The sequence below is a fragment of the Syngnathus typhle genome, linkage group LG17 (genome assembly GCF_033458585.1).
Source record: "Syngnathus typhle isolate RoL2023-S1 ecotype Sweden linkage group LG17, RoL_Styp_1.0, whole genome shotgun sequence".
Taxonomy (NCBI): Eukaryota; Metazoa; Chordata; class Actinopteri; order Syngnathiformes; family Syngnathidae; genus Syngnathus; species Syngnathus typhle.
In genome coordinates, this window is record NC_083754.1 from 5,485,628 (window position 1) to 5,512,682 (window position 27,055).

The 27,055-nt window shown below is 44.7% G+C and overlaps 1 protein-coding gene across 1 annotated transcript; it reads left to right on the plus strand.

Moving 5' to 3' along the window:
* Positions 1-121: 121 nt before the first annotated feature.
* Positions 122-26,710, plus strand: olfm2a (olfactomedin 2a). Its single transcript, XM_061302632.1, has 6 exons — positions 122-564; positions 19,990-20,139; positions 22,556-22,711; positions 23,866-24,085; positions 24,432-24,538; positions 25,741-26,710. The coding sequence occupies exons 1-6, from the start codon at positions 502-504 to the stop codon at positions 26,413-26,415; spliced, it is 1,371 nt and encodes a 456-aa protein (XP_061158616.1). The 5' UTR covers positions 122-501; the 3' UTR covers positions 26,416-26,710.
* The last annotated feature ends 345 nt before the right edge of the window (positions 26,711-27,055 follow it).

A 27,055-nucleotide genomic window follows, 5' to 3' on the forward strand; every position in this document is an offset into this window, starting at 1 on the left:
ACACAAACACACACACACACTGAAACAGCAAGAGCTTCCAACATGGTGTGTCGTGTGTGTGTGTCGTGTGTGCTGCCCCTATCGTCTGCGGGTTGCAAAAGCACCAGCAATCACCTTCCAACCTCTGCGCCTCTCCTCGCTCAGTGCAGGACGGACGAAGACCGAGGAGAAAGAAAGAGAGAGCGAGAGAGACAGAGAGAGAGAGTGTGGGAGGGAGGGTGCGAGTGAGCGTTGACACCATCATCCAACTCCCCGCACACTCTCCAAGCATCGGACCCTTTCCCCACCTTCCAGCCCATCTCAAATTCAGCGGCAGCTCTGCAGAGGCAACGCCGGCTGTGAACCGGGCAGAGCTGCGTGTGTGCGTCCCTCGCCCCCCCCTCATTCCCCCTCATCCCCCAGTGATGAGGCTACTGGAGCGCGGGATAGGAAGAGATCAGTAGCAGCAAAAGGAGAAGAGGAGGAGGTTGGAAGGAAATCTGCGGAAAGCAAAACATTTGGATGAGGATGCATCTCCTCAGTGCCATGTTCCTGCTGGTCATGTCAGCTGCCACATCCTGCCAGGTAGGATACACGGACATGATACTTGTTTGAAACTTCTCATGGCTGGCTTTTTGCATGTTTTGTGATTATGGTAAAAAAATATGAAATTGATTAATAATAAAAAAAAAAAATACATTTTGTAGATTAGTCGTTTTATGATTTCCTTTGGTTGCGTCACACACAAAACAGCTGGCAAAAATACTTTCGATTCTCACGAAGCTAAAGTGTCCGATTTTACACGTAATGATGGTTTGAACCTTTGAGGCATATTTTTTGTTGCCACAAGTCCAACATCACATATGTTACGCTTGTGCGAGCCATAAAATGATGTGGTGGGCCAGATCTGACCCCCGAGCCTTGAGTTTGACACCTGCAAATTTGGAATGGAAAAATTCTGCTTTTGTATAAAAAAAAAATATATATTAAAAAAATGCCACATCTACAAGTGGTCAATTTAAAAGCATGTTTCTTATTTTGGGTGGACTAACGGGTTCCGAGGCTGCCTCTAAAGTTTGGGATTTGGAATCTCCATTTAGGAACTGACTCTTAATTTCCATTGATGTGAATTTGAATGGTTGGCGAGTAGTACCCCGCCTCTCGCCCAAAGTCAGCTAGCTTTAGCTCAATCACAGGCATGAATGAGTATAAACGCTATGGATGGATGGATGGATGATTTATTTTTCGATTAAAACTAGCACGCATGCTCCGCCGAGAAAATAACAAAATGGCCTCTAGGTGTACCTAATGGTTTGGGCAGTGAGCATATTGAAAAAAAACAAAAACATTACTGTCAGAATTTGACAGAATGATGCCGTGGGTGTACCTAATGTTGTGTCCGCTGAGTCGAGACGGAACACGAGTGCGCGCGGCAGCCCAATTTTGTCGAAGATGACGGGTGATGATGTGACAGTTGTAAAGCCAAACGGTGGCGCTGTCAATTATTTGACCTAGAAAAGCGTTGTATACTGTAGATTTACGTCCATATTTGTGTCAGGAATAGAATTCAAGAGTGAAAGAAAAAAACTTTTTCTTCCTCCCACTGGCCCTGAGGACATTCATCTTTTAGGAGTCCACACAAGGCAAATTAATCCCGTTAATCTTTTCAAGGCTGACTGCAAGCGAGAGTAATTTCACTTAACAACCCGTGATTAAGTCTATATTGGATTAAATATGCTTTGATCCATTGCGGGGTTATCTGGTGCAGAACTGCTTGTATTGTGCTCGCAGTATAATAAATAGTGTGACATTTGCAAAATTGCACGGGCCTTACACGCTGCTGCTGCTCAGGCTTCACATCTCATGCGCACGACATACACGTGACCTTTTCCAACCCGCAAGGGGAGATACGTCAGTGTATTGTTGTATTGATAGGTTACCAGTAACATGATCAAATTAAAACAGTTGATTAAAAAGGCTGAGAAAAGTAAATTATTTGATGTAAAAATTAAGTCTGGAAATATTCTTAAAAAACAATGTGGGTTTTATCTTAAAAAATAAAAAAAAATAATTAAGAAGCAGCTCCACTGTCCCCCCCCCTTAAAGACAGTTCACGCTATAAATGGCCTCAAGGGACAATTTGTTGTAAATGGCTACATTAAATATTCAAACGGCTAAATGAAAATGCTTCACTACCCGTCCGTCTCGAGGCCGATTGCGCTGAAATAATGCAGAATTGATACCTTCCCCACCCCCACTGTAATGTTGCCCACATATTTTCCACTCGAGCGCCAAATGAAATATTTAGAGTAATATAATTCGCTTCGTGTTTTTGTCACGTAGCCCTAAAGCTGATATTGACAGAAATCAGACGCAGAGAATATGCACTGAGGAAGACGGGCGGTTGCCGGTTATTGGTTGATGGACGGCAACATTTTTGCCGCCGCAAACACCAAAGTGCAGTGGAGCTAAAAAGTTAATTGGTTGTCATCGTCAAGCAAAGAATCACGCGCCCCTTGTGTACATAACAGGCTGGATTTGGCAACAATTTAGCTAGCAGCCGCTCTCTCGCTCCAGGAGTTACGATCAACAAAAGATTTGAGGAGTTGCGCCATTTAGGGCTGATTAAGTTGTTTACCTCATTCCAGATGGCTGTAATGAGACGAGGAACTCAGCCAGGGTTTCTCTGTAACTATAAAACCATAAAGCAGGTACTGCAAAAAAAAGGGCTAATGCTAAAAATTATGCTAGCGGGTTGTCTTTTATCATCCTATTTTTTTTTTTTAAATGAGTCTGCGAACATAAGTAAAATCAATAAATGGACGATAAACATTCAAGCAATGACGCGGATATGAAAAATAATCCGTCACAGCGAGGCAGGGCAAACATCTGCGTGGGCGCAGATCCAATAGGGACATCTGTGACGAGTCCGCAGGCCTCCTTGCGAAACCTTTAGCCCAAAATCTCAAGGCCGAGTCAAGATCAAACAGCAACCAATACGAGGCTGGAAAATCTGGAAAAGGTCTTTTATTACATGGCACTCTTACAAAGAGCAGCGAACCTCGTTAAAGTGCCTCCGGCATTTTAGACTGGAGCTCTTAAAGGCTTTTACTGAGTGAGAAGAAGTGGCAGGTGTTTTGTACAAACAAGGCCACGAGGTGGAAAACTGGATTGAGTGACCGTCACAGTGACGAACAATTGAGACACGGTCAAAATATGCTAGCGAAAATATGCTGAATTTAAAGTTCAAAATGTGGCTAACAATAATATTAAAAGTCATTTGGGGAAAGATTATGCTACGCGTGTCGACGGTACATCTTCACGCCCCCTCCCTCCTCTAACCATTTATGCACCAACGGGACGCCTCGCAATCATACGCAGATAATGGCATTGCATTATGTTGTCGTCTTTGTGGCGGGATTGAAAAGTAGCGGATGATTGTACATGATGATCCCAAGGTGCAACGGAAAAGACATTTCACTTCTCTTTGAATTACATCAGCCGTGGGCCGCGATTTGCCGTTTGTGTTATAAAGTGCTGGAACACGCGATTGGGATTTATTGATTGCGTAATGGATTGTTAGCTTCTTTGTGTTAATGTTGTGGTAGGAAGAGGATTATTTACAGTGGGATAGTGTCCTAGTGGGCAGTATCGTACTGGTTCTGGGTTCGAATCCCAACATGAGGGTTTGCTCTGTATGACCTTGGTTATGTTGTTTTCTGTTTCGTAGAAAAACCTTGTGGTCCGTGCTCGTAAATTGTCCTTCCAAAGCTCTGCGAGGAGACAAAAATTCTATGACCTTCTCTCACCGCCATGTTTTTTCATTAGGACTAAATAATGCATCCATGCTTCCTCATGTTTTTGTTTGGTGAGCACCCTGCTGTCAAGTGTAATGTCGGGCGAAATATAAACATAATTTTGACATCACTTTCAAACTCCCCCCCACGCCCCTCCCCTCCCAGCTCCCCACTTGGTCAGTTTCCTTCTGAGCCAGCGTGCGTCCGCCGGAGGCCACACGGCTCTATGCGACTAAGCAAAAGTGACACTCCTCGGACAACGCTCCAACCGGGGACGCCCATGCTCGGCCTCATTCCCGCACTGTGCACTTTGCCTTTCTACTGGCAAATTCACAAGTAGCAAGACGGGGGATCACATGTGGGCGGGTCAGGTGAGCTTTTTTTGAGGGGGTTAGGGTTAGGGTTAGGGTTAGGGTTGCTCAATATCTTAAGATGCTTGGAAAATAATGGGCTACTACTGAAGTGGTCAAAATCCGAAATCAATGACTCGAAAAGGTCAACAATGGAACGGCTGCAAAGATCGTTTTTCACATGCATAATTTTTGCGGCTGTTGCAGCATACGACAGCTCCTGACCAGACTTGTGTGCGACCTTGCCTTTCCCGCACCATGAATTTTTTATGAGCCCAGCAATGTGGGTTTTCTGATGAGAAGATCGGAATATAAATATGGCCGTAGCGCCCGAAGCTCCTATTGTGCATGAGCACAAAAGGCTCGGCTAGATTGCTGCTAATTGGGCGTCGCACTTGAGTTTTACCCAAAGACAAAAAAATGGACGTTGCCTCCAGGCTGGACTGAAGGACAGCTGATAAGTGAGTCCTCTTCCTCCCCATCCTTGAAATTCTCTGAGCCATAGCGCTATTATACCAAAACATCCTCTCCTCGCTACCTTCAATGCGACAGCTGTCCTCGCCCGGTCCAGACTCACTCGGCAGCAGAGTTTTTATTCCGGGCTAATGAGAGATGAGAGCTCGGCGCCGTGGTGGAATCCGGTTGGCGTGAGGGCGGGCGAAAGGAAGCATTTAATCAATGTGTTATCCATCCGCCACTGTCAAAGCTACGCGGTGAGGCGGTTGACGTCGAGCTTCATCTCGAATGAAAGGTTGCACTTGCGGACATTCTGATGAACCGATTTGCGGAAGGGAACTCATCCAAGGAGGAAGCAAAATGTTGAATGCCTTGCTAGAAAACTAAAAAATTAACTCATCTTCCTTTCTGTATGAAACTCATCTCCTCCTCCCTCACCTCGCTTCATCAGAGGGAAATGATCATGTCAGACTCTGCCAGAGGATCTGATGCGGTAATTCTAGGTCTGTATCTAAAGTAAAGAACTAAGTGCCCGAGCGGCGCTAATGGTGATGAAATGAATAGGTGGTATTCAGGAGAGGGTCTCGCCTCTCTTTAAGCTTTGACGCCTCGGGCGGCGGGAGCTCATCACTTTGAATGAAGTTTGAATGCGAGTGGTGGACGAGCATATTTAATCGTGGTGTGTTCTGGCTTGGCCATTACGCAGACGGGACGTGAATGTAGAGCTGTGATGATCTGATCAAAGCAGACGTAAAAATGTGTGCGAATTACATCCATCTAGTAGCTCTCAAAAGTGCCGTTTCTCATTAGGCGATTAATAAGTTGAAGCCATTAATCGGACTCGTGCAAGATGCCCTGTGGAGTCATGAAGACGCAACCAAAGAAGACTTTCACAACTACTGTGAGTCAACAACTAAAATATTTGTAATTTTTCGCATTGGATAAAGAAAATTGTTTTTTTTTTCTGTCTACATGTGTTGAGGCACCTTTTGTGTCCAGTAGCATTGTCGCTAATATCTTTCCAAAATCAGCTTTAGATAATGATTATCTGAACACAAAGTCTCAACGGAGACATTTATTTCAATTCTCGTTAGCCTCTAAATCTCATTATTTCTTCTCGATGTAGTAATTCCCCAGCTTGGAGGTTGAATCTCACTTTGAAAGCATCCTCGTCCTTTTCCCGGAGTCAATCAGGCTCAAGTTAACAATTGCAACTCCCACTAGGGAGCAACATTGTCATTGGAGGTGTCCATTTGTGTCTTAAAGACAGCAAATGAAAAACAGCCAAAGGAGGTTTTGCTGCAGCCTTGCGATGAATATCATTTCCCGCTCCCTCTTTTGTGGATGGAATATTAATGTCGGCGATGGCCTTTGTGGTTGCACTCGCAAATAATACCGACGAGCCCAGCAGATTTGTATTGGGGCAACAAACCACAGATGGCATCGGCGCTTATATCACGTCTATGGCGCCGCCCGATGACGACACGCGACCCCATCGACTCAGCGGCCGACTCCTTTATTTTGTGGGCTTGTGAATCCTATTCTCTCTTTTTTCAGCACTTTTGGTGATTAGTGCCTCGATAAACTGGGACAATAACATTTGCTAATTTACTGACAATTGATAATTAATTTCTCTGAACATTAATCATAGAAGCTTCCCTCACATATTCTTTATATTTGGCTGCGGGCTTGGACAGCTATTAAATTAATCTTTTAGTTGCGGTCAAATAAACGATAAACAGATTTGTTAATCTGTTGTTTAGTGTTCTGCTTAAGCATATTTGCGCTTTCCTGGATTTGGCTGTAACGTTGAGTTAGAGGTCGTTTCGGGATCGCCAGTGCACAATACGCCTTGTGTAGCACTAATAATGTCTCCCTAATTAAATGTCACAGCTTCTCTGCACGTTAATGACCCGGAGATAGCGGATACAAATGGAGGCTTCAGTTGCCACAAAGAAGCGAGGCTCTTGTGCGTTCATCACAGACGCGCAGGCCAGTGCGTGTAGCCGATACGGTTGAATTTTTTTTTTTTCTTTTTGCAGGCCTCGACAAAAATATGCAGCAAATTTCTAGTCAGTCACCCAGAGTGTAATTGGCAGCATCTCAGCAGTCTGTCAGTTGGGTTGTTGCATACGGAGCAGAAAACGCTTCAATCACCTCGGGCAGTTTGAATGCATGGCTGAGATTCTTGCTCGTTTTTTTTTTTTTTTTTTTTGCTTTTATTTGTTCTCTCTCTTTCGCCGCCTCTTATGAATATCAATATACTTTGACAAGTTTTTGTCGATATCTGGGTAGTTTAGATTAGTTTTTCAAAATTTGGGACAATTTCTACTAAAAATTGCCCGGGTAGCTCGATGCTAACACGTACTTGAAAACACCATTGACAGGCTAACAGGGCTCATTGTTCTGATATCTTTTAAGCACATTTGAACACAAATGGTGTGGCAACACATGGAGACAATCTTACAATACACACAGGTATATTATTCAAAGAAAAAAAACAACGTAATGGACTCTTGAACTCATTTGCACATTCCTCCACCCTTGTTTTTTTTTGCGAAGGCATCAATGGGTGTCAATTATATGCAGATTTTTCGGCCCGGTCCCGCAATCAGGCGCCGAACAGTCAGGATGGTCCTTGGTTACATAGCGGCTGATTACGTCTCTTGTCTGCTTTTTGGGATTATCATCTCAACGACGCCTGCCTTCCTGAGCGGCCATAACCCCGAAATAATAATAATCGTATTCTGTATGAATTGCTCAGATTGCCATGAAAGGAGCTATGATGAATTTGTGGGTGATTGTAATGAGATATAAATCAAAGTCCTCAATTTGATTTGGAGTCTTCCTTATGATAGTATTAAACATCCTCGGAAAAAAAGAATGAAATCAAATGTATTATTTTAGCACTACTTTATACAATTCTCGCTACGATTCCCAACTAAAAAAATATATATATATTGTGTGTCCCATTTTAAGCTTAACCACGGCAAATTACACGACACGGCTGTCAGGTCACAAGTGGAGTCATACTGTACTTAGTCCTTATCAGTAGAAGTGCCTGCTAGGCTGTCATCAGCGGCGTATTTTCTCGATTATCCGGCCTCGATGTGACACGCTGACAACGGATGGACTCATCGCGGGCGATTTACAATCAATCCAGCGAGCCACGCTCACCTACTGTATCGATCGCCTCCCCACACTTTCGCCCGACAGAGGGACGGATCGCTCGCTCTTATCGGCTATTATTAGACTTAAGCACTATTGAGCCAGTGCTAGCGATGCGGCTTTGTTCAAAGCGCTAACATCTGAAGCCTTAACTCGCACATCACGAATGATGTTTGAGGGAGTGGGAGACATTTTGCGGCGTTTTACATGAACTGGAACTTCAACACAAGGATGCAAGGACTTGTTTGTTACCAACGCGGCGGTTGGACTGGACAGCATGTCCCGGCCTGCTATTAGTCTCTTAAAAAGACTCCATTTCCTGCATATGTTATGGAATAACGAGCATATTCAACGTGCAATGACTCACTCCTTGCACTCAGGTTGTCACACATGTGCACTCCCGCTGCTGTTTTTACTCCCAAGCCCACAGGAGCTCTTAATAAATTACAAACACGGCGCCGAGCCGGCCCGCCTCAACCCTGAGCTACACTCTATTTAAGCCATTTACTTTGTTGCCATGGCGAAGAGGTCACGTGTCCAAATTGATTTGGTTCCTAATCCATTAAGACGGTAGCGGGTCTTTATGTCTATCATGTAATTATCAAATTATGACTCGTTTAGGGAAGAATAGTCGGCCCCCTCCCTGTGCGCTGGCTATTCTGACCGCAGCCAGAGAGTCACACTGGATTTTGACGCTCGCGATGCTCCACTGCCCTCCACGGGCGAGTGCTTCCATTAATGCACATTTTCAAAATTTCGTCCGTAGCCCGGTTTGCTCTACTCATGTTAAAACTTGGAGCCACTAAAAAAATTAAAATGATAAAAAAAAAAGGTATGTAGATTTCTAATTTGGGTATAACAATAGCAATTATTTCTCGCAATGAAGATTCTTTAATATCGTGTAAGAGAGGAGGAGACAAATAGCTGAAGCCAATCTACTTTTTTTTTTCTTTTTATATATAAATCATGGCCACAAGGTAGAATGAGAGGTTGGGCGCGAGAAGGAAAAATCCACAAAAAGTGAGAACAAAAAGCTGAAAATTGAAGATAATAGCCTCCGAGCGAGCAGAGAATCGACCATTATTGAAGTTGAACTTAAATGGCAGTGCACATTCAGCCAGAATGAAATGAAAGTGTTTTTTTTTTCCTTCAAAGGGTGTCAGACGTCATTAAATGTGCCAGACAGAGTAGCTGTAAACTGAACTGCCTCTGAAGTTTTAATCTACCTTCAAATATATTACTCAATGTGCCCCAAAAAATGCAATTAGCAGTGTAAATAAAAAATTAAGCGGGCCGAGAATAAAACACACACGCGGAAACAACCTCCTTGGCAGAGGTAATTAATCGGTGAATTATCCAACATGCTCCTCGTGCCAAAGGTTCAATGATCTGAGATAGTGATTTTCTCCTCTCTTGGACTAATAAACTTCTAGCATCTTCAAGCTTGAATTCATGCTTGAGTCTCTGCTGCCACCCAGTGAGTGAATTTAAAAGTGCAGAGTAACAAAAATATTACCTCCCGGAGGTGTTCTAATTCCTTGTCTATTTTTGTCTTTGTGTTGATTTTGCACTTTGCAAATGGTGTGACACTAACCAAGGCTGTCACATGCCCTTCGTCATCTCCTTCATGTAGTGCCGCCAGGTAACAGCTACCTGCCACCAGGTTTGGACTTGATGAGCTTGGAAAGGGCATGTACTGCCGTTGCTAGCCACACGGGGGCACTCTTGCACTGTGGCTTCAGCGTTGGTGAGCCCGCAAGTGAGCTGGAGGGGTGCTGACTTTTTTTTTTTTAATGAATCTCTTGTCGTGAGACAGAGCCACCCCGAAGGTGCTCATATCACTCACATGGTGTGACTGGGGGGGGGGGGGGGGGGGTGCATGACAGGTGGGCCAATGGATAAGTCAGCAAGGCAGGAGCCAAGAAGGGAAATGACCGGAATGGTTTTATTTGAGCGAGCCCTCCTCCTTGCACCATTAGACTTGCTGCTTCCTTCCAAAGAATGACCCCATTGCCGGTGATGGGGTGACAGACATCCCATCAGACACATAGTACAGCCGCTGGGGAGGGGGGGGGGATTTCTAACTCGCTGTACGTTTTGTTGTGGCCCGCAGCACGTATTAAAATTAACAATTGATGCAGCCTCAAACTTCCCGTACTTTCTAAACTGGGTGGCTCGGTGTCAGCGGAGATGATTTGAATTAAGTTCTGAAAGTGAATGTCTCTTCTGCTGCTCCATACAGGGGCTGTTCTAGTATGTAAAGGGAGAGGGCAAGGACCACCACCCCTCAAAGTCACTTTTGAGAGGCTGAAATCATAGAATTTGACTATTTTAAGATTAAAAATATATTCAAAATGTGCTGAGATCTTCAATTTGGAATATGTAATGTAAACTTGACTACAGATTATTATCCCCTATGGTGCCCTCTGAAAGTCACCAGGGGGCCAATTTGCCCGCTATCAGGGAATTGCCAGCATATCTTAGAATGCATCACTCATTATTTGGCATTATATTTCCTATTTTGCCCAGAGTGACAGCATAACTCTAATTCACTGCCACGGGGCTTGCAAAGCGAAGCCATGACGGATGAGCTATCAATTTTCCATCAAGCTGCTGTTCGGATGTTCTCAGAGCATCAACAGGACAGGCGGATGTTGACAAATGAGACCTCACGCTACCGGCTGACGAACGGCTTGACAGCAGCCGCCTTGACGGCTCGCCGGACCACCTGCTGATGTCTCACCCGCCAACCGCCGGCAACCTTTTGAAACATCCTGCCGCATTGATCCGCGGAAGAACGGGAGTCGATGCCGGCGGGAAGTCACAAGGCACGCGTCGGTTTTGTGAAATGAGCGGCACGGTTTGATGTCCACACCTTTAACGGGTCGCGAGTCCGAAAAAGAACAGAAATGTCAGCGAGAGCCGAATGGGGACGAGCTGTTTGGGAGGGGATGAGACGTGAGGCGGCCAATGTGCTGCTCTGAATCTCGAGGAGGAGAGGGAGGGAGGAAAGGAGGGAGCGGCAGCGGGGGTGAGGCTCAGGATGTCATTCCGAGAGGGAGGATTCTTGCGTGATGCTGCTCTCCTCTAACAGGTCTGAGCAAGCGGCCAGTCCGGTAACCACATCAGCTGGCTGATCAGCTCCCGCTCCCGCTCAGGCTGAGTCGGAACCGAACCGGACCGGGCTTTTGAGAGTCTAGGGTGGGCTGTCGGGCCATTTCGGGGGGGACCCCCGTAGGAGGCAAAGATGAGCGTGCCCATGTTGAAGATCGGGGCGGTGCTCAGCACTATGGCCATGGTGACCAACTGGATGTCTCAGACTCTACCGTCTCTGGTGGGACTCAACGGGACCACCATCTCCAGAGGGGGCACCTCCGAGAGGATCGTTAGTGTGGGTATCACTTTTTTTTTTGCAAGTGGGACAAAGTGATTTAGCAATAGAGTTTTGTGTCGCGCTGCTCCGAGTGTCCGTCATATCCCCCCCCCCCCGAGGAGGGCGACGCTGAAGGCATGCGAGAGAGAGAGCAACGTGTGAGTCGGGATAACGATGCCGCTGGTGGGGATGAGTGACGGTGAAAAGCAGTGGCGATTGGATGTTTTATGATTTGTGTGTGTGTGTGTGACTTTGGGAGAGATGCTGATGCCTTTTGTCAGCTGGGACACAAACCGTGTTCACGAGGGGATGTGATAAACGACAATGTGGAAATGCTGAAATGCAACTTGTCTCGCTAAGGCGGATTGGGCACGGATGACTTGTGGTGCCGTTCAAGGTTTCCCTCGGATTTTATCCCCCCCCATTGTTTTTTTTTTTGTGCTTGCTCGTGTGAAGTGAAATAGGGTGGTCTTAAACAAGGTCTTAATGTAACTTGGGATGTGATATATCACTGTACATAAATTGGAATTGATTCAGTTGAATCGAATCGGCTCCTATGGAACAAACACTGCAAATCTGAACTGCACCAAAACAAAAGAAAATGTAATGAACTGAATCAATCTGAAGTGATTCGACCAGAGGTGAATAAATCGCATTGAATCAGCAGAACTGAATCAAAGTGTATCAAGTCTATTTCATCGAACGGAACTGAACTGAGCAGCTGTGATTTCAAAGTGAAATAAATTGAACTGAACAATGCTGATCAGAAGTGAATACAACAAATGGAATCAGATAAGCAGAACTAAATGTTGAATGAATCAAATCTAGGCAATTATATCAACTGGGATTCATCTGGAACTGAGCTGACCAGATGTCTCTCAAATCAAATCAATTTAAATGGAACACAAGCAAATCACATACCAAATGAGCTCAATTGAACAAATCAAACCAAGACAAACTGGACAGAAACAAAAACTGAATGGAGCAGAAGTAAATGTGCTGTTGAAATCAAAGGGAATGTAAGAAGGGATTCAAACTGAGCCAATCACAGCGAACCAAGCTAAACCCAACAGAATTGAACCAAGTAGAATTGAACCAAGGAGAATTGAATCAACTGAACCGAGCCAATTTGTAGTTCATTAACTGGACTGAACCAAACTGAATCGATTTCAAATGGAATTCAATTGGATTGAAACGGAACTGACCGGAAGTGACTCAACTCGATCAGTTCAAATGAATGTAAACACAATGGAAGTGAATCAAATGAAGCAAATCCATCAAACCAAAATGTAATCCAACTAAAACCAATACATTCAAATTTAATCAACTGTAAAATATTGTGATTTACCAGACTCACAAATGGACTGGATTTGTGACTTAATTGGCCAAAAGTAATATAAATTAAATCAATTCGAGTTCCAGCAAATGTAGCAGAAATAAACATATTTTAATTAATTTATTTATAATAACATCACCATTGAGTAAATTGAACGATGTCCTTTATATTCCATTACAATACACAAACTTGAACTCGGCACCTTTGCTGTTGGGCGCCGCGAGACGACGATTCATCACCAACACCATTAAGTAAATTAATTTGTCCTTTTCTGATCATTCCTAATTGATGAGCGATGCTTTCTGCTTTCATCCTACGCACGTTTTCAAATGGCCTCACGCCCGATAACGCAAATACAGCGTTCTGTTCAAATGATGGAAGGAAATTGAGCGTCCCGAGAGATGCGAGGCCATCTGGCTATGAAGTGTGTGTCTATTTTTGTTGGTTTAACAACATATTCCGACTATGTTTGTCTTAAGGGGCTTTTGAGTCCATCTGTTTCAAGAAGACTCTCATATTTAATCCTGTTTTAGTCAAAAGCGCAGTTGTAAGGTTCAAGGAACACAAGTACTATGAAACTTTTTGCAGTCGATTTAATGTAAAGGTGCTCAGAGCAGGTTTTGAATTATTCACACGGCTAAACTCTGGAACTCCTGGCCCAGCTTCCACATTTCCCTTTGGGGCATACGCCCTGCTTTATCCATCCATTTTGCTTATCTCGCTCTCAGTCAAGAGAGAGATGAAATATGTTGTCGGCAAACTCTGAATTCTGAGACTCGTGGCTGAAGTCTTCTGTTTTGCATTTCAAAGAGAGAGTCGGCGTGAAAAATATACAGAGTGATGAGGAGAGATTTGATTTCCGGTATTGTGCCGGAGCCTTTCATCAGCTTTGATCAAAAAACCGAGATGGCGTTTTGAATCGTTAGGGTATGCGATGGTAGATAATCTCCCGCTCATAAAGAATAAAAGTAAACGCCTCATCACGGTTAACAAGACGTTTCGCGGGCACGATCACGCCGCGGTGAGTCACCGGCGTGTTTGCTGCTCTTATCAAAGGCGACGTCGCAACGCTCTTGTGACACCAGAATGGCAGCTAGCCCGCCGCCGGCGACCCAGCGGCTTCTGCTCGCCCTTTAGCACCCGCGTCCTACATTTAGAGTTCAGTGTCTGGTCCGCTGGCTTTGGGTGCTTTCCCTTTCAAAGTGACTCATTCTGAGGAAAACGGACGGCTTGACGTCAGGAAATACAGCGCTGCCTGGATGCTTGTGCACATCTGGATAGTGCAAAAGTGTGTTTGCTTAATGAATGTGGAAGGCCCTGAAAGTGTTAACTGACAAGAATCTTGGCAGGCTACAGAAGATTCCTTTTAAACAGCACTTACGCCAAAAGTTTTTTTTGTGTGTTTTAGCTTAAAATAACTGACTTTACTTTAGTTCCGCCCGTTGGTCAGTGTATGTTTGATCTTAAAACTGTTGTATCAGCTAGCTAGCGCTAAGCTAATGTAGGAGGGTTCATCCAACATCACTAGCTCTCAAGCTAGCAGGTGGTTAAGCGCCTCTTATCGAGGCATGGATAACCTAGTGGGATGTCTTACAACCACCGGAGGATTTAAGTAAATATATTTTTGCGGCTTGACCTGAATATTTTGTGTGATTTTGAAGCCTCATTTTCTGCATGTTTTTTTTAATCATTCCAAATTGACAGGATTGTTAATTAACAAACTTCTCCTTTGTGTCGTGTCAAATTTACAAGACGGCTTAAATCATTTCATTAAAAAGATAACCTCATAAGAAAGCTGGAATAATAATCGGTCGAGTGCAGACCTTCAAAAGGTGGTAAACCAACCTCCACACATTATTTGTGTTTGCTTATTTGTCTACTAGTCAGCAGGCTACTTTAATTTTTAAAATCATGCTGTTAAATCCGGCTAATATCGCATGAAGGGTCTAACAATAAAACATTTGACAAAATGCTGGGATGCATTTACAGTCACTGGAATAAAAAGACCCTCAGTGTGTAAATAGGCAGTCAGTGAGTCACCGCTCTTTTCTTTTTCTTTTTTTTATCTCATCAACACTATAAAACGCTTAGTAGTGTGTGCGTGTATGTGTGTGTGCGAGATAATGTGAATACATTGACTTCTAGACCTGTGTGTGTTATCTTCAATGGAAAATAAAAAAAGCTCTGAGGCAGCTGACAGAATGGATTTTTTTTCCCCATTTTTACCGTACCGTTCAAAATGTGATTGAGGTCAGTGTGGCGCTGTCCGTCCAGCACTGTTAACTTTTACATCCACTGTGCGTCCTAATAAAGCAAATTGTGTCGATCGATTATAGGCCGTTGATTAAAGAGCGCTGCGGATTTTTATAGGAGTAGCTTTGGTGCAATTAAGAGCAGTCACTTGAAATTTGTAGAAATCAAACACATGGCAGGATTGAAACAATTAGGAATCTTGTCATTGGTGATTGCGAGCTGGGAAATAATTATAATCCTATTATATTTGAGGAGGAAGAATTTGGTCCAACCGTTAATGAAAAGCTTCTTGCATAATCGTGTATCGTGATGCCGTTCGAAAGGTCTTGTGGCGATATTGTAACGCAAGTCCTCATAGTTCACACAGACGTGATATCCTCAAATGAACCATGTTCGAGCACCTCCATCGCGTCCCGTCATTTGGCGTCATTAGTCTCACTCAGAGTTGGCCGGCCGAGCCCCAAAAACCGACCCGACACCGCACGTAACGCATCTGTGCACCCCTGGACGCCCTTTGGAACAAGCGAGCGGCAGATGGAAAGTTGGCGCCACGGTTGGAAGTGATGGAGTGGGGGGAGCCAAGAGGACGCAGCGGTGCTTAGCTCCATTTGCCGCGCATTGTAGAGTTTAGGTCAGATGAATAAAGTGAAACTGGCCCACCTAATTGCGATTCAGTAGATTCATTTCGAATGGTCTTATATGGTGCCGATTAAAAACCGCTAGCAAGACTGGAAGCACTTAGTAACAAACACTAATAATCTCTAGCCCACTGGGAGAATCTTATCGAAGCCAAGCACGATTGTCCAGCTTTGACAATACAGCAGCCAATGAGCTAGCATGAGCGCTGTAAACAAACACACGTTAGCCACGACTTATTTGTTACTATAACAAAATGTTATCGGTTTTACAACATACAAATTTAGCTAGAAATACAAAAGAGGTGCTATTATAACAGTTTTAGCAAAGGCCAAGCTTCAGCTAGCCTGGTGTTTTCTTAAAGCTAAAATTAGCCGTCCATTGAAACTAAGATATTTTGTCCAAATGTTTTTATGGAAAACATGGCAGTGAAGGTGTACTTTGAGAATTTTTCTTATGAAAGAGTTTATTCCTGCCAGGTGAAGATGTAATGTGCAGGTGTTGCAACACTTTTACTCGACTAATGTATCGTAAAAGCCAAGAGACAAACAACAGGCAGCCCGCAGAGAGATGATCCCATTTCTAGCAACAAAAAGTGTTTTTAGGTTACTTCCCGCTCGTTTCAAGATGGCACCACTTCATCAGCGAGGTGTCCTGATTCTATCTAGACTCAAACTCAGCTTGATCCGTCACGTAAGCCCCCCGCTTGTTTTTCTTTCACATGCCTTCTCTCGCAGATGTGACGCCAGGTTGAGCTGACGGGCCTCCTCGATTTTCTGGCATCGCCCGCTGCTTATGAAAGTTCTAATAGACTTCCCGTCATGCTCATAAAAGTATAGAGCAGCAGATTTATGATCTCATTTAGCCGCGCCTGTACAGCAGCCAGCTCCGGGGTCAGTCTAATGAAACTGCGGAGGAAGTCCATCCTCTCGACAGCGATACCTGCAGTTCACGTGCCTAATTGGATAATCCCGGTGAACTTTGTTAATCATTAAAGGGCTCACAGATTCATTGCTGCTGAGAGGTGCTCCGGTAATTGCACAAGTTGATTTGTTAGTTGCCGTGACGCTCGCTGCTAAATTGTGCCGTTTCTACGCTCCATTCATTTATGCTGCTAATCGCTAACGGCTAAAGTGTGATTACCAAATATTTCTTAAGGCCATTTGGTGCACTGACTCAATCTTGTTGTCTTTATATTTAAAACAATGCAACGTGGCATAAGGGTGTTTTGGTTTTGGCTAGTTGGATGTTAGCGGTATTGCTAATTAAGGCATTCCCTGCCACTGACAGCTTTGACGTCCCACCCCAAGAGTCCCACGATAGGAAACAAGATCATTGATATTCAGGCGGTGACGACAAATTGATATTCACAAAGCGCTAACAGCTACTGAGCCCCAAAGTCGCCACAGTCAAATGGTCCTCGACAATAAAGTCCGGCGGCCAAATGAGCAGCGATAAATGGCGGTCTAGTAAACTTGTTTTGTGAGTGACTGTCATCCTTTCAGACGGTCACTTGTGGTTCATTGGTTTCTGTCAGGAGTTTGATGGCAGGAGGAGAGAAAACACCGGCGTTGCCGCAAAAAATGTCAAAACAAAATAGGTCATAAATGGACACCCAATTGATTTTTCCATCATGTCTTCTGCAAAACAGTCACTCAATTCAATGTCGCCGTCATCTCCGCCCCACTCATCTCACCGTGTCTGCGACGGCTTCATGTCTGCCACTTGCATATTCAATTTAATCCTTCACTGCTACAGAATCCATTTTTTTGTGACAATGAAATGCAACAATGCCTTGTCTCTCCCAAAATACGACATTTTTCTCCGCAATTTAGGCTGCATCCCCGGTTTACACACTCTTAGTTTCCGAAACCAGATAGAGGTGGTCTGGTAAACAAGCTGATTTCAACAAGATCAAGAAATAGACGATATAAAGCGTGCTATAGAATAAAGATGATTTATAGGATGTCACAGTCATGCTCTGAAAATAATTGGGAATGGTTTAATCCTTGATTTGATCCTGCTCCCCACCAATGACACCAGGCACACCAGTTTAACCTGCCTACATAATACATATCAGCATCTTTTATTCATGTTTTTTTTTTTTGAGAGCTGCGAAATATGCTTTCCTTGGGTAATACGATATCTGGTGAGCTTAAATGGATTCTTTTTGTAAAGAACTGACACGTTTGATTGAGATGAATAAATCACAGGTCTTAAAATCTGGCTGACTGCATTTAAGTACATATTTTCACGGGAAAAACCACACACAGAAAAAAAATTAAAAATACATGCCATGCCATTCGCATCCGAGTGAATCCATCTCCCTCTAAACGTTCTTCCTGTGCAGTCGAGTTAGAGGCGAATGGAAATTGGAACGGATTCAAATGCACTCTTAATTTCAGCTCGGCATTTATGAAATATTAATACGCAGGAGAAGTGTTGCTGAGAAGCTTCGGGGGGGAGGGGGGGGGGGGAGCACAGCATGGCGTTGGAAATTGAGAAGGGAAGTGTTAGGGCAACAGGATTGACCTCGGGCATCCCACTGCTAAACTTGAAAACTTTAGCAACAGGACAAGTGAAGGAAACAAGTGAGGCCATCTATGTCTGTCAGTTAAGAGCATGCAACAGTCAAAGGCCATTTTTTTTTTCTTTCCCATCTATTAAGACGGCAACAAGACGTCACCTGCTCGTGCGTCTCGTCTTCCTCACAGACAAACTAAAAGCACACCCACACACGTGTGCATCGCAGCCGCCTTTCCTTTGCAAACAAATGCTCACGGGAGACTTTGTCGCATATAAAAAGCCATGAATTATTAAAAAGGCCCCGGAGAGGGTTTGTGCAAATATATAGATGCTCGTTCGCAGAAAGGCTGCAGCAGAACAAGTAATGCAGACTTGAAAGGCGGATCGGCATATCTGACTCAGTTGCGTCTTTGAAAAGATAAAAGAGTTGATTCAAAAAGTGCTGTCATAAGTCGGGAACATCAATGTGAATGGGAAGTGCCACTTGCAGACATGGCCAATTAAAATTAAAGAAAAAATGAAGACTTACTGGATGTAGAATTGGAGACTTCATCCCAGTTAAGAATTGAGATCCTTCCAATGCAATCCTCAAAATCCATTGATGAATCCCTAAAAACAAAGGTAGAGAACTTAAGAGGATGTGCAAATGATTTGTATTCCAATTGAGTTCCTTCCTTAGGCCACGCCCCTTGACTTCCTGCCAAACAGGAAATGTCTGTTAGGCATATTTCAATTCTAAAAAAATGTATTTATTTTTTTTCTTTCATTCAATAAATTCTGTAAATCTCTTTTTTGTTCTTTTCACTAATTATTTACACATTCATTTCCATTTTCTTTCATCCATTTATTTAATTTCCTCTCAAAGCCGTTCAATGAAATGTAATGGATGGATGCCAGAGCTGTTTGGGAATGATTTGTGAGGAACTACTACTTTGGCAACAACTCATAAGAAAAATCCAGGAAATATGAAAAGAATAATAAATGTTGCTTATACTGGGGTAGACGCCACTGATAGAAGGGCAGATTTTTAATACTAGTGCCGAGAATATTTTCCATCACAACTCGTTTAATCATAGAAAATTGGAAGTGAACGCGCTCAGGAGTTTGAGGCGACATGGCAGATGCAGATCGGTGTGTGTGTGTTTGTGTGGTCGTCACTTCAAACTCCAGCGAAACCCTTTTCCGAGTCCCCCATCCTCCCGCCAAATAAAAATTCCCTTTGCAAAGAGGACGACACGACTGCAGGGAGAAAGCAAGCCATTTTATTTGCCGCCTTCTGCCTGCACTTAATTTGATGGCTCTTTAATTTCATCTCCAAAATAGCCGATCCTTCTCTCATTACATTTCGGCCTTGTCTGCCAAGAGTGAGCGGGGATGAATGAAAGGGTCGCCTTGTGTGTACGTGTGTGTGTTTGCAAGCACTCAGCACTACTTCTGAATGGATTAGCCCGAGAGGGACATCCAACCTTTCAGCCAGGCTCCTCCCCCGGCTAGCTATTGATCTGTGGACAGCTCCATTTCCTGCCGGCTTCCAAACATATCATCTGTTTTCCACTCCATTGCTCCATCGCGCCTTTTACTTTGAGATGTTGCTTCTTCATCTTCCATCAAGCTCTTAATTGATCTCCCCGATTCGATCCTGTTGTTGTTTTTTTCCCACGGTTTGAATGTGGGGAGAATCCTAACGCTTAGGTTTCACAGAATTTGTCGGGAAAAAAAGTATTATTCATCGATTAGTATTTTTATTCATTTCTCAGTCTTCTGAAATTGCTGCGAAGTGTGGCAGCCTCTCATTCTCACCCTCCACTCACAGCTAGAATTAAACAGCAAGTGATTCTCAGTCGTTGCCGGGATCAATTGCCATTAATTGTCTTCGGGGAAGAACGACTTTTGACAGGGCTCCGAGAGCGAAAGAGAATCCCGAGGAGAAATTCTGCCTCTGTAGCTAAGTTGCGCTGACAGAATGGGCACAACTAATCACGATATGGAATACATTAAAAATAAAAAAATCCCACTAAACACATCCCCACGGGATAAGGAAGTGTTGCTACAAATGTTGGGGTGGGACGACTGTGCACGTTTGGCTGTTGATACAGAAGATGTACGTCTCCGCAGGCGCTGTACCCGAGTCCGGAGGAAGGCTGGCAGATCTACAGCTCGGCGCAAGGCGCAGATGGAAAATGTATCTGCACGGTGGTGGCGCCTGCTCAGAACATGTGTAACCGCGACCCACGCAACAGGCAGCTCCGGCAGCTCATGGAGAAGGTGACTGCTATCCGTCACACGCTCGCTTTCAGGCACAACTGAGAATGCAAGCTGTCATGTACAAGTGTCACATCGTGAGGATTTAATCACAAAAAGAGGCTTCAAGCTGTTTGATTATCACGTTGTGGTTGCTTAAATGGCCCGAGCTAGCTTAATGCTAGCATCTAATTGCGTATCAGTTAGCGTCACTGGTTGGGGTTTTACAACACGTTAAGCAATATGGAGTAATATGTGAAGGCAAATAATATAATACTCATATATTCTTTATCCTCTACAAAAAATAGCTAATATTATAGTAAAACACACAGAGTCTGACATTGATGTACTGTTGCGAGGGAGGCGGAACTAAATTGAAATGCAAGAAGGCTCCTGAATCCACAAATTGCATCCCGCCCCGTTGGAAGTTTGTCTTTCCCCAGACGGACCAAATTTACACCAACTGGGAAAGAACCACGATATATTAGTAGCGCCATATTGTATTCTGACAAAAGCACTTGATTTAGGATAACGACAAAGTCATGTTGTGCTTTGCCGCCATCTTGTGGCACCTATAGGCAATAAGAAATATTTTTAGGACTATTTTGGGGTATTTTTGTGAAACATGACCAAAAGTAAGGTTCAGGTACAAAGTGTCTTGGCTTGCTATTCCAAGCCAACGTAGCATAATCAATTTTTTAGTATAATTCAAGGATGCGGAATGGACTAAGGGTGATTAGAATATCAGCCTCTGCCTGGAAGGCGCCAACTATCAAAGGCAAGCGCTGCGCTCTAATACATTTCAGAGCCCGTCTTAATGAGGACACCTGAGGTTTGTGCTATTTGAGCGGTACAAAAAGCAAAAAAGACACAGCGCCATACACACACCAAAGAGAGACATCCTCATTTGGATCCAAAGCATGCTGAGGAAGAATTTCACTGAAGCCCATCCACAAATTCCCTCCACAGGCACGAAAAAAGAAAAAGAAAAAAAGACAAGGGCGGGCGGGCATGTCAAGGTTCAAAGAATTCACAACAGCTTGACGCCAAAGTCTGTCGACAGCTTCATGTAAAGCTGCTACAATGTGGAGATGACCCAGGAGCTGCGGCGGAAATGTTCAATGTGGAAGGTTTTGACGATTAGTAGCTCCGCCCCCCCACCACACACAGTATAAAAAGAAGTATGTAAAAATGATATACCCCCGCCAAAACGTTGAGTTTGGTTCTATTCTGGTTTCTCGATGAGCATTTCAACATCATGTTTTGATGGAGCATGTGGGAGGAGACACGGGCGAAAAGAACAGTAGGCTGGACACAGTCATTGAGTGGGCCGAGCGCGGGGAAGGCAAACGAGGCATCTGGAGCAACAGATTCCATGCCAAACGGCGACCCTTTGAGACTCGGGACTGTTGAATAAAGGATGAAATAAGCCCTACGTGCAACTCGGAGGAGTTTAGAGTCCTGCCTTTCTTGCAGGTTTTTGTTTGCATGGACGTACAGCGAGGACACGTGAGCCGCCTGGCGAAGACACGGAGTCGTGGTTCGAATGAGCTCGCTCGCGGCTGAGGGGGTGCGACGGTAGGCCGGTTACGCAGAAGCAGAGTGGGCTGTCGGTATTCGAGGATTAAATTTAGCGCACAGCTGAATGGGGAAATCAAGCTAGCAGCGAATAGAAGATTTGTTTACAAGAAGACATCTTGTTTGTTTATATTGTGTTGAACATTATTAATACGAGCGCAGACGCGCTAGCAGGAAACTTATCATGCTGCTCATTCTGGGGTCTCTCTCCTCTCGGCTTCTCAGTACGGCACTTATACTCGCCGCTCTTTGTCGAGGATAAATATATGCCTCATTTTGTCTGTCTACATGCGCACTATTTGTGTTCAGATACCCATTAGCAGTACCGCTAATTGTTAGCCTGTGTGTCTAAAATTAAATTAGATAAATCAATGGTGGCAAATTTCTTTTCCCACAAATCATATGTTTTATGTAATACTCCTGTGTGGCATTTTTATGATCTCGGTGTGCTTTGCATGGGTTTAAGCGAGCTAGTTAATTTTGTTATGAGTGTCAGTTTGTACGCTCGTCTGTGGTCTATCAAGGTTAATAAAGTGCTAATTAAAATCCACCAAAAGTGGAAAACAAATCTCTTTGTCTATACATGCCTGCCAAAAAAAACCTCACTCTTTCTCAGCACATCTTAAGAGAATGGCACCAGTGCCAATTATTGATCAGATAAGGATAAGGGACGCTATTCAAATGGCCGTCTTACTCACAGGAAAGTTAACGGACTTTCAATTTGAAAGGATTTCCTTGCACTGCCAGCATAGAATCCGAGCAGATGCCATCCGGAGTCAAAAATTCTGCACATCAGTACCATTGTGCTATAAATAGACATCATCGTCTAATGAGTTTTTTTTTTTCTTTGCGCTGTGACTAGGTACAGAATATAAGTCAAACAATGGAGGTGCTGGATTTGCGAACCAACAGAGACCTCCAATACATGAAGGACACCGAAGGTCTGATGAAAACGGTGGACGGGAGGCTGAAGGTGGCCTCGGACAACCCCCGCAGTCTCAATCCAAAAAGCTTTCAGGTACTTGGCTGCGTGTTGCCGCAATTGCTTTGTGTCATTTCACAGCCAATAAAGTTTTGTATGACTTGAAGCGACACAAACTGAATTTAAAGTTCCGAGCCGCCCTGCTGAATTTTGAAAAGCGGCGACTAGCTCTAAGTTTCGTGTTGGCGATGTTTATTTTTCCCGCGATCTTATTTACCTTGTTCAACGTCAGGCTGCGTTGGAGTCGAGCGTATCCTTCTCGGCATCAATCTCCAGCTTATCTCTTTACAAGCGAATACAAGCATGCCATCGTCTGGCGGGTTCTTTGTCTTCCTGTCTCTCGCCGGCTCCTAATTCATTCTTCACACTGTTGGGATACGAGATGAAGCATATAATAGTTTGATTAAAGTACGAATGCAAAACGTGCCAGCCCCCTGGGGATGTGCGTGAATGTCGCTCAACTGTGTTTTATGCATGGCGGACTCGCTAATGTGCGGGGGTGAGCATTAGTTAAGGCCGGGAGGATTAAAAGACGAGCAAAATGTTCCACCTCGGGCTTCTCAATGCAAAATTACAAAGAGGGAGTTGAAAAATATGTGCATTGCACTATATTGACTGATGGCTGCGCTCAGCTGCAAGTTGCGACGGGGGAGATTAACGGGATCTGCTCGCCTTGGAAAGGAGTGGAGCGGGGGAGGAGGTGGGGGGGGAGATTTATGACGTGACGCCACGGGAGTGAGAGTGGCTCCATCAGTAGATTTAAGATAAACCCCAACAAGAGAGAGATGGGGGGCAAAGGCGCCATCCCCCCGTGGCAAACATATTTGAGGTTGATTTCCAGGGTGATGTATTGCTTGCATGCTGGGTGGCTCTCCCACGGCTTCCTGCACTCCTACCTTTCCCATACGGAACACCTGATGAGTCACATCTTCAAACAATCAGAGGGATGGTGAAAAAGGAAAACGTGTGGAGATAGATCGTAGGTGGACGGGAGCGAGGGATGGATGGATGGATGGATGGATGGATGGATGGATGGATGGATGGATGGATGGATGGATGGATGGATGGATGGATGGATGGATGGATGGATGGATGGATGGATGGATGGATGGATGGATGGATGGATGGATGGATGGATGGATGGATGGATGGATGGATGATCTTTTCTCTTCTCTCGGCTGACCATGTAGGATTTGAAAGACAAGATGGGCGATCTCCTCCGTCGCCTCCCCGTGCTGGAGCAATACAAAGCGGACACCAAGATGATCCTGCACTTGCGCGAGGAGGTGAGGAATCTGTCCTTGGTGCTGATGACCATCCAGGAGGAGCTGGGCGCTTACGACTACGAGGAACTGCGCCAGAGGGTCTTGCTGTTGGAAACCCGCCTCCACTCTTGCATGCAGAAACTGGGTGTGTACTTGCATGCAAATGAGCGTCGGGGCGCCTTCCATGAATTCTTAATCGATCCTTTCCACCATTTGTACGCCGATGGGCAATTAGCGTGACCCATGTGAGCGACAGAATGAACATCATAAAGAGATAAATGATCTGCTGTATAACATTAAAACCCTGGTGGCTGTCTCAAATTATGAAAAACATCTATCCATAAAACCACTCCATCCATTTTGAGTAAAACGAATGGAGAGTTGTCAGAACCCTTTCAAAATCCAATTTAAAATGTCCAACTGCACGTTCCGCCACATATGTACTATTCATTTTCATACGTTCCTGCCTTTATCTTTTCTTTGACCTGCAGGCTGCGGGAAGCTCACCGGCGTCAGTAATCCGATCACGGTCCGTGCGTCGGGGTCCAGGTTCGGCTCCTGGATGACAGATACGATGATCCCCAGCTCTGACAACCGAGTGAGTGTTCTAATCCCTGGAAGAGAGCAAATACAGAAGATGGAGTTGAGCGCAAAGCCAAAGAGGGGATGTGTAAAATGGAAGCTAAGTTAAGACAAGGTGTTTGGTTTCCACAAGTGGAAATTAATGGAAATTTCCATGAGTTGATAGAAAGGCTTGTTTGTCTTCCCGCTCACCCATTAGTGGGGGGGTGGGGGTTGCAGGTGTAAATGAATTCCAAAAAATTAACGAGAAAATCATTCTCATTTGTTCCCAATGAAAAATGCCCCCGATTTGAGCTTCATTTCCAGCGGAAATATATCAGGAATGATCGTTTGTGAGCCGATAATCACTAATGGATCCATTTACCTCCTCCCGACGCTGGTTCGCCTCTGCAGCGCCAGCTAATAAATCACTTCATCATCAACAATGGAGGAATAAATGAGTTGTTTGCTCTGGAGTTTTGCAAATGGCCAAGGCAATTAGTCGCGTGTGGACCCTGGACACGGGCGATAATCAGAAGTGGCCTCCAAGTTTGGATTTGAATTTTACTCAGTTTGGAAAAACGATTGCTGAATCATCATCTTCTGCCAAAAATAATAATAAAAAAAAAAAAACTGGAACAAAATGGACATCAAATTAAAGTAGGCTCAGCTACTTCCCCTTGCAGAGCTCCCGGGGCTCGTCTAGCAGGCCGAGGATATTTAACGCGCCATCGTTTTCTGTTTCACACAATCCGACTGCCGCACCTCGCTTCTCCCAGCGCAACTCTTAGTGCAAGTAAAGTGCCGACTGTTGCACCTAGGGAGGAGGGGGAGGGGGGAGGGCGCTATTGTAGCAAACCCCTCTTCGCTGTGTTAAGCACAAAATAAACATCTATGTGGAGTGCTGTTTAATTAAATCAATTAAAAGATGAACTTTCTCTCAGTGGAAGCATCGGGAGGGGGCGGCAGACCAACGGGGCCTTGTCAGCGCTCGAGGAAGAGGATAGAGCTGCTAAATTGATCGATTTTCTCTAAGTGGCAAAACGGTCGACTGCAAAGTGCGGCGATGTCTTCAGTCCGGATCGATGCCCGTTCAGAATGGCAGTCAGGCGTCCGCACGGTCAGCAGACGACGCGTCTTGTTTAAATTCCGGAACCTTGAAACCTGAATTAGTCGAGCGGGGACAAGAAGTTACTCAAAGTCGAACGCAAACGCCATTGACTGTTTTCCCTGTCGCAGGTTTGGTCCATGGACGGTTACTTCAAGGGGCGTCGGGTTTTGGAGTACCGCACCATGAGTGACTTCATGAAGGGTCAGAACTTTGTGCAGCACTTGCTCCCCCACCCATGGGCAGGCACCGGCCACGTGGTCTACAACGGCTCGCTGTACTACAACAAATACCAGAGCAACATCATCATCAAGTATCACTTCCGTTCCCGGAGCGTCTTGGTTCAGCGCAGCCTGAGCGGCGCTGGCTACAACAACACCTTCCCTTACTCCTGGGGCGGCTCCTCCGACATCGACCTGATGGCCGACGAGAACGGTCTATGGGCGGTCTACACCACCATCCCCAAAGCCGGGAATATCGTCATCAGCCGCTTGGATCCGCAGAGTCTGGAGGTCCAGCAGACTTGGGACACCGGTTTCCCCAAGCGCAGCGCCGGAGAGTCCTTCATGATCTGCAGCACCCTCTACGTCACCAATTCTCACCTGGCCGGCGCCAAGATCTACTTTGCTTACTATACCAACACGTCCAGCTACGAGTACACGGACATCCCTTTCCACAATCAATACTCCCACATCTCCATGATGGACTACAACCCCAGGGAGAGGGTCCTCTACACCTGGAACAATGGCCATCAGGTGCTCTACAATGTCACACTGTTCCAGGTCATTAAGACTTCTGGAGACTGAGAGCCCGACAGAGGCTGGACTCATCTAATGCTGTATACAATGTTTTTGGGACAAAAGACTGTGGGCGGGAACAAGTTCAAGCTGGGTGGGCGGGGCTATTTAAGTGTTACACAGGCGTAGCCTTGTATTTTTTATCAAACCTTCATACAGTGCTATTATTCACATTGTGAAAAACAAAGCAAGGTCAGACATGAAACTGGACTAAGCATTTCTGTTTTGTTTTCTTTCTGTGATGAGTAAGCATGGTCCATTTTAATTGTGATGAGAAATAAATATCAGTCTTTAACATTTACAACCTGGTGACTCTTTGTCCTTCAAAATCATTCAAGAGGTGAACTCCAAATGAAAACAAAGACTAAGAGACTTGTTGCTACAATATCGCTCACAGTCTGTGTTGCCTGTCAGCTCCTGTCAAGCAAACGTCTCCTCAAATATGTCCCAAAAAGATATCCCCATAATTGAGGAACGCTGCGAACGCGTGTTGGCTATTTTTTGCTCGCGGCGATAAACCCACATTGGATTATCGTAGCCTGTGTCTCGTAGTGGTGTAATTTTTACCCGGATCAATTATTTATAAGACACAGCCTATTCCTGAGCTTCTGAGGAGCCGCTGCATGTAACCATGGCAATCTCATTCATA

Coding starts and splice junctions, on each gene's coding strand:
- olfm2a (XM_061302632.1), top strand. CDS start 502: ATGAGGATGCATCTCCTCAGTGCCATGTTCCTGCTGGTCATGTCAGCT. Junction 20,140..22,555: donor TCCGGCAGCTCATGGAGAAG/GTGACTGCTATC, acceptor CGCTGTGACTAG/GTACAGAATATAAGTCAAAC. Junction 22,712..23,865: donor TCAATCCAAAAAGCTTTCAG/GTACTTGGCTGC, acceptor CTGACCATGTAG/GATTTGAAAGACAAGATGGG.